The sequence below is a fragment of the Dendrobates tinctorius genome, unplaced genomic scaffold, assembly GCF_039654945.1.
Source record: "Dendrobates tinctorius isolate UK_male_01 unplaced genomic scaffold, ASM3965494v1 ptg000011l, whole genome shotgun sequence".
NCBI lineage: Eukaryota > Metazoa > Chordata > Amphibia > Anura > Dendrobatidae > Dendrobates > Dendrobates tinctorius.
In genome coordinates this window covers 10,043,387-10,052,097 of record NW_027361679.1, presented here as the reverse complement: position 1 = coordinate 10,052,097, position 8,711 = coordinate 10,043,387, and the positions used below count along the sequence as shown (strand labels likewise).

Genomic DNA, 8,711 nt, shown 5'->3' with positions numbered 1-8,711 from the left:
GAATTATACAGTACAGTCCTGCACATGGACAGCGGTTGTAACTCACTGATATAGAATACAAAATGGCACATTGCTGTTTAGGGTGAGTTACAGTATATAATTAGATGTAGGTAGCGTTTTGTGTAGATGCAATAGAAAGGGATCTGCTTACTGAATTCTCTAATGCCTACATTAGCATAATTATTCCCAACCTCCTTGTGCATTCTTATTAGGTGGGACTGACATTTATAATCATCGCCGATTCTATACAAAAGTTCATTTTTTTTCTTTTATCGATTTCAGCTTTATTAAATAGCTAATAACATACCTCAGGGTTAGGTTTTAAAGAAGCTTAGAGTAAACATTTATAAATATATGTAAAAGACTAATAAAGTAATGCAGAATTTCTTATCGCTATTTCTTTATTCCCATCTCAACAAGGCTAGGCACACAGGGAGACGTGTTCCACAACACTGAGGTAATAGTGTTATATTGTGACGTCACATTCAAATGTCTGTAAGATAATGTCATCCACATCTCTACTTATGCAGCTGTTAGTTACTGAATGAAAAATTTCTGGTTTTAATTCTCGTGCAAATTTAGCTCAAGTGCCCTGGGCATGTAAAAGCACTTCCCAAGCCTCTTTCTCTTTTGCTCCACTCTGTGCCATACTTGCTTGACTGACAACCCCGTCTTTGTTTTTAGAGAAAAACATGGCCATATTAAGAGTTGGAGGGGTATATCTTTCTGACAGATTACCTTAAGGAATAAAATAATAAATCTATACGGTAAATCAGTATATCCTGGAGAGCTACTTATTCACTTCAATAAATCATTGTAACAATGTTTTTGGACTTGACGTTTAAAAAGATATAACAGAACAGTGATGTATATAATTCTTTATATTATTAATATAGTGTTTCAATATTTTCATACATAGTCATTTAGTATATATATAAAGAAACCTTTCTTTAATATCCTTATCCGGTTACATCTACACAAGGTGACTTCAGCGGAGTTCAATAAAATCTGTTTAAGTCATTAGCATGCTGTATATTAATATTCACTTATTTGGTACCTCATAGGACCCAGGCCCTGGAGTAATCTCCTTTGAGTCTTTGAAACGCTCTTCTCTTGGAACAGATGATGGAGTTTGTACGACTGGATTCTTTACTGGGTCATAGGCTCCTGGTCCTGAGGGTATAAAAAGTAATAGTATTTTGATTAATCAATAAATAACAAAGTAGTGAGATATGCTTGCATACTATTTATTTTACCAGTCCATTCCAATGTGGACAGATAGAGACATGTCTACCATTTCAATTTATACCTTATGTTCTAATATACTATAGATATGAAAAGTCTACAAATGCCAGGTTTTTGTCATGTAAAACATACAAAGAAGAATCATTTCAGAACTTTTTCCACCTTTAATGTCATCCATAATCTGCACAAATCCATTAAGAAACAAGCTAAAATTATTTTGAGAGGGAAAATAAAAATAACAAAACTAAAATAACATATGAAGATCTTCGTAAAATTGGGGATTTGGTTGTGTTCAGAATTAGACAATCACGTTTAAACTCATGTTGATCAGTCAGTGCACAGCTGACATCATTTATAGTGATTCTGATTAAACTTATATAGCGCTTAGCTGTTCTAGTGGGATTTTCCTGACTTTTCCTTGATTGAATTTAAGAAGCAAACGCCATGGTGTGCAAATAGCTTACAACACAGCAAAGTGAACTCATTATTGAAAGTTATTAGTCAAGTATTATATATACCATGGAACACTGTGAAGACAGTAATCAAGAAGTGGCTTAAATTTGGCACAACAATGACATTATCTAGAACTTGATGTCCTTCAAATATTAATGAAAAAATAACAAGAAAAATAGTTTGGTAGGCTGCTAAGAGGCCTCCAGCAACATTGAAGGAGCTGCAGGAATTTTTGGCAAGTATTGGTTGTGTATTGCATTTTACAAAAATCTCTTATATCCTTCATATCGCTGGCATTTGAGGTAAGTAGAAAAGATGGAAGCATTTTCTTACAAAGAAAAAACCCAAGCCCTCCTATGTTTTCCCAAAACCTACATCAACTCTTCCAAAAGCATGTGGGAAAAGATGTTATGGTCTGAAGAGAACAAAGATGAACTTTATGGTCATAATTCCAAAAGGCATGTTTGATGCAAAGCAAAGAATACACATCACCAAAACAACACCATACCCACAGTGAAGCACAGTGGAAGCGGCATTATGCTGTGGGACTAATTTTTATCAGCTGGAAATGGGGTTTTAGCCAAGGTGGAGGGAAATTTGAACAGTTCCAAATATAAGTCAATTTTGCATCAAAACTTTCAGCTGAAGATGAGTTATTTTACCTTTCAGCATGACAATGACCATAAGCATACCTCCAAATGAACAAAATAATGGCTTCGTCAGAATAAGATCAAAGATTTGGAATAGGACAGCCAAAGCCTGAATCCAATTGAAATTCTGTTGGCTGACCTTAAGAGGGCTGTGCATAATAGATGCCCTGACAACTTGATAAATTTGGAGTACTACTGTAAGGAGGAATGGGCAGATTAACAATTCTAGAGGTTCCACGTAGATAGACTACAACACTTCAACCCAAAAAGCTTAAATGCTTTCATAACTTCAAAGGTTACGTTATGAAATAATCAGTTTAACACGTTTCCAATTCGACCAATTTTGTTTTAGTTTTTTCCTCTCTTTCAAGAGCTGTATTTCTTTATTTTTCTGTCCACATAAACATATGAGAGCTTGCATTTTTTGCTGGACAAGTTGTACTTTTGAATGACACCATTCATTTTACCAAAGTGTACTATAAAACTGACAGTTTTTTGGGAATTGTTTTCATGGCATACATTGCTTGTTAAAAATGACCTGGCAATATGATCCTACTTATCACTATGATTATGGCGATTCCAAACTTGTCCAGCTTTTTATTATTGTAGTGGAGAAAAAAAATCAGAATTTTTTTTGTGTCACCATTTTCTGAGACCAGTATTTTTTGGTCAATGGAGCTGTGTTAGAGCTTGTTTTTCTGGGGTGAGATATTTCTATTAATACCATTGTGGAATGCATATGACATTTTGTTTTTTACAGCATTTATTCTGGCATTACAGTAACCAAAAATAATGCAATTTTGGCATTATGAATATTTTTCTGCTTATGGTGTATACCTATAGGATTCATTATTTTTTATATTTAGATATATCAGACTTTTTTGGAGGTAGCAATACCACATATGTGTATTTTTATGTTTTTCAATATCTTTACATTTAACAGGGGAAAAAGGATGTGATTTAAACTCTTATGGGTTTTTAAAAAAAAGTTTAAACTTTTTTTACTTTTCACTGTATTTATTAGTACCTTTGGAAGCATTGAACTGCGATCATCTGATCACTTGTACTATGAACAGCAATGCCAAAGTATTGCTGCATATAGTTAATTTCACAGTCTCCTTTGAAGCCCACAGGCTGAGTTTCAAAGGGAGCTATGTAATGACTCTTCAAAAGACCCCTGCTGTCAATACAACCTATTTGTGCCTCTTGGTGAAGTTACAAGCACACCGATATGCCCATGGAATGACTCGCCCATATGCTGGAGTGCTGTTAAAGCTGTTCTCAGATATTGACAGTGGCATTTAACAGGGGAAGACTCATGGGCAGTGCTTTGCTCCACCCATGGCTGTTATAGGCAGTTTCTGGCTGCAAAACAAAGCCATTAAATGCTAAGAATTGGGCAAGCTCATCGCGTAGCCCCGCTTCAAACACCCATTATCAACATCTGCCATACATGAAAGGCAGATGTCTGTAAGGTATTAAGGGTGTGCATAGCTATGAAACTAGATTGTTTTAGTACTTTTCGTTTTTCAAGTCAAAAAAATTTCAGCATACTTTTCAATTGAATTGTACTATTATAAATTACATTAAAGGTGGAACAAGTTCTTCTTGGTATATTTTTCTTTTACATGACGAAAACTTGCATTTTAACATGGGTGCATAGTTTTTTTGTATATCCACTGTATATGCCAAATAATGAGTTATGTTAGCTACAAATTTTCAAACAATATTCTCACTTCTTGGTTAAGAAATCATCTTTTATTGCCAAACTGTTGCTGGATGACAGTTCTATATAAGATTTCTTTTCATTGCCAATATGCATTTCTCGGACCTTGCATTTAAGTAAAAACCAAATTTAGAGGCAATATTGTGATATTAATAATCTTGACAAGACATGTTGTTGGCTTTCTGGACCTAAAAGTTTGACTTCCTGTCCTTCTTCTACTAGGAAAAATGATAAATAGTGACATCACAATGTGAAAGGTTCCGGAAGGCATATACAGTCGTGGTCAAAAGTGTTGGCACCCTTGAAATTGTGTTTCAGAAAATGACATTTTTCTCACAGAAAATTATTGCAATTACACAAGTTTATTTCCTTTGTATGTATAGGAACAACACAAAAAAACTGAGAAAAAAAGGCAAATTGGACATAATTTCATGCACAACCACATAAATGGGCCAACCAAAATCGTTGGCACCTTTCATAAATTTATAAAAAGTATTAGTCCTCCAATCATATTTAATATAAAAAATAAATCATTTTTAAGACTCAGACGCAACTGTTCTGATGACCATTCTTTCTCTCTACAGTCTCGTAAAATATCCAGGAGATTTTTGGACAGGGAATACAGTAGAAGGTCAGTCACGAGGGGCCTCAGAAGAGCTATCAACACATCAAGAGAAGATCTGCTTCAACCATGCAAGTTGAAAATCGAAAAAGAGCAGGTGAGGTTTATCTCCGGGTATAATGAACATCGGTTTAACATGAGACATGCTTTGTCTAAATATTGGCCATTGTTGACCACAGATGAGCGGCTCCAATGACACATCTCTGATAAACCCTCCATAATCTACCGGAGGGTGAAAAATCTGAAAGACCATCTTTTGAAGAGAAATTATGTAGGGGTCACACCCCACAATGTGTTTGGATCCAAGGGACCTAGGTGGGGTTTTTTGCCATGTGGGACTTGCCTTGAATGTCCGAACATGAGAATAGACTCTGTGATGGTAATTAGAAATTTCAAATAACCCACCAAATTACATGTAACACAGTGGAGTCACATATTATGCAACTTGCCCATGCAATCTTATTTATGTGGGTTTGACTTCCAGGAAGTTACGTGTTAGAATTCATGAACATGTTCTAGACATCATCAATGCGGAGAAGGTTGAAGACCTCATGTCCCTAAAGTAAGTTCCTAAGCACTTCAAAACCACTCATGTCATGAGTGTAACCCAAAACATCTGAAGCTTGTATATATATATATATATATATATATATATATATATATATATATATATATATATATATATATATATATATACTCATGTTATTATGCACTTGCTATTATTTCCATTACTGTCAGCTATGGTGTGCAAATAAATCTTTTTTTGTTTTGTGGATTCCCATATAAATTTGATTCTTTTCACTTGTTTTTTAAACCTTTGTATAATCTTTAGGGTTCTCCTAAAACAAAACCCAGCAAAGTCCCAACCATTTACTTATGTCCTGGTTATACTTAGTTATTTGCACCTTGCACTTTATCCCTCCTTATTAAAGCATATCTGCTTCTATATATCGATTTAGGGTCTATTATTGCAAGTTGATGCACTTTCCATACATAATTTTGAACATAACTCACTTGCTCAGTGTTGACTTGTTTTCCATTATTTTGTTCTGTTTGTTTGCATGATCCACCTCCTTTCTTAAAGAATTTTTTAACTATATTGTGACGGATTGCACAGGAGAAGGGGTATGTTGACTTCACTCACCTCTGGGGAGGGGAGAAAAGGACCCAGCAGGGATAGCCTCTCTGGCACCACCACTTGCCCCAGATCAGTCAGGGAACTGCACCGAGGGCAAATAGTCACCGGAAAGGCTTCCCTTATAGGTACGAGCTTTTGAGACCCTCCCAGTGAGGGGAGATATATATCATCAGTCCAGGCTGGGGATATACTGTATATATAAACCTCCTGGCCGTCACTGTCAGAGTTCCTCACTAAAACAGTACGGTATGCTGCCACCAGTTCCTCGTTTGATATTCAAGCCCCTTTGACAACAAGCTTATATCAGAGTCAAACCACAATAGTGTCCCAGAAATTATTCAAATTGGCACTTCAACAGCATCAATACACACCTGTGGGCAATTAAAATAACTAAATTACCCAAAATGAAGCAAACCAAAAAATATGATAAAATCATATCATTTTATTAGAATACAAAAATATATATAAAATGGCTACATATCCATATTTTATCACAGCATACCCCAAGGGGGCAAACACAGACCATGAGAAAAGGGGTTCACATCCAGAGATAGCATTCAAGATAACTATTCACATTAATAATGCGTAAATATCAATCCTACTGGCAAATCAAACAACTGAACCTCTGCCCCTATTACGATATCCCTTTAAATAGCAAAAATAATAGATAATCAAACAAAAGTTATTATATGTAAAGTGCAAGTGCTCAATTAAACTTAAATAGTCTGATTATATTCAAATATATAGAGGGAAGAATAGGAAGCATTTAAGGAAACCAGGATGGATGAACACAGAACTTAAGCACATGCTAAAAAGGAAGAAAAAAATGTTTATAAAATGGAAAGAGGGAGGCATATCTAAAGAAGAATATAATGCTGTCTGCAGAACCTGCAGGGCACAAATCAGATTACTAAAGCTGAAAATGAATTGAGGCTTGCAAGAGATGTCAAAAGCAATAATAAAGGATTTTGGGGATATGTCAAAAGTAAAAGAAAAGTCAAAGATGCTATAGGATTTTTACAGGATGAAAATGATGAAATGGTAAGACAGGATGTTGAGAAGGCTGAACTTTTAAATTCCTATTTTGCATCTGTTTTCTCTCAGAAAGGAAATGTAACATCAACTGTTATTCACTGTCCTATTAAGGGAATAGAAGAATCCAGGATATCTATAAACAGAAAGATTGTGAGGAAACACTTAGCTAACCTAAATGAATTCAAGTCTCCAGGTCCAGATGAATTACACCCCAGAGTACTGAAGGAGATAGCAGAAGAAATTTTTGAACCCCTCTCCATAATCTTTGAAAATTCTTGGAGAACAGGAGAAGTGCCAGAAGACTGGAGAAGAGCAAATGTTGTTCCTATCTTCAAAAAGGGGAAGAAGGTGGACCCAGGCAACTATAGGCCGGTGAGTCTGACTTCTATACCAGGAAAGATCTTTGAACAAATTATTAAACAACATGTATGTCAATACCTGGATAAGAATGAAGTGATTAAACAGAGTCAGCATGGGTTTGTAACTAATAAGTCATGTCAGACTAACTTAATTTCCTTCTATGACGGTATCACTGATTGGGTGGATCAAGGAAATGCTGTAGATATAGTATATCTTGACTTCAGCAAAGCATTTGACAAAGTCTCTCATACAATGCTTATTGAAAAAATGACTAAGTATGGAATGGACAAGGCAACTGTTAGGTGGATTCATAACTGGCTTAGTGATCGGACCCAAAGAGTGGTCGTAAATGGCTGCACATCCAGTTGGAAGAATGTCTCAAGTGGGGTACCACAGGGCTCTGTCCTGGGCCCTGTATTGTTCAACATCTTTATCAACGATTTAGATGAAGGAATTGAGGGTAAACTGATTAAATTTGCTGATGACACAAAGCTAGGAGGGATAGCTAATACTAGAGAAGAGAGAGAGAGGATTCAAAAAGATATAAATAAACTGGAGAAGTGGGCAGCAACAAACAGAATGGTTTTTAACAGGGAAAAATGCAAAGTACTACATCTGGGCAATAAAAATGAAAAAAGCATATATAGAATGGGAGGAATAGGGCTAAGTGACAGCACATGTGAAAAAGACTTGGGTATACTAATAGATCACAGACTGAATATGAGTCAACAGTGTGATGCAGCAGCAAAAAAGGCAAATGCAATTCTAGGATGTATTAACAGAAGCATACAGTCTAGATCACGTGAAGTCATTATTTCCCTCTACTCCTCTTTGGTCAGACCTCATCTGGAATATTGTGTCCAGTTTTGGGCACCACATTTTAAAAAAGACATCAACAAACTGGAGCAAGTTCAGAAAAGAGCAACCAGAATGGTGACCGGTCTGCAAACCCTGTCTTATGAGGAAAGGTTGCAGGATTTGGGAATGTTTAGTTTGCAAAAGACTGAGAGGAGACTTAATAGCTGTCTACAAATATCTAAAGGGCTGTCACATTGTAGAAGGATCAACTTTATTCTCATTTGCACAAGGAAAGACTAGAAGCAATGGGATGAAACTGAATGGGAGGAGACACAGATTAGATATTAGAAAAAACTTTTTGACAGTTAGAGTGATCAATGAGTGGAACAGGCTGCCACGAGAAGTGGTGAGTTCTCCTTCAATGGAAGTCTTCAAACAGAGGCTGGACAGACATCTGACTGGGATGATTTAGCGAATCCTGCTTTGAGCAGGGGGTTGGACCAGATGGCCCAGGAGGTCCCTTCCAACTCTACGATTCTATGATTCTATGATAAAAAAGCACCCAAAAAGTGGATCACTGCAGGGATGAAGAAATTCATCAAACAAAAGTATAACTCATAATTACCTTTAAGAGGCTTAGATTATGCCCATGGTCTGCTGCTAAACCCCGGCACGGGCAGCAGA

The 8,711-nt window shown here is 36.1% G+C and overlaps 1 protein-coding gene across 1 annotated transcript in view; it reads right to left on the bottom strand.

Moving 5' to 3' along the window:
• Positions 1–1,028: 1,028 nt before the first annotated feature.
• Positions 1,029–8,711, bottom strand: part of STPG2 (sperm tail PG-rich repeat containing 2) — an 867,800-nt gene continuing 860,117 nt past the window's right edge. Inside the window, exon 12 of the mRNA XM_073589766.1 lies at positions 1,029–1,173. Within this exon, the coding sequence (XP_073445867.1) occupies positions 1,043–1,173 (131 nt within the window). The 3' untranslated portion in view covers positions 1,029–1,042. The remainder of the gene's footprint in view (positions 1,174–8,711) is intronic.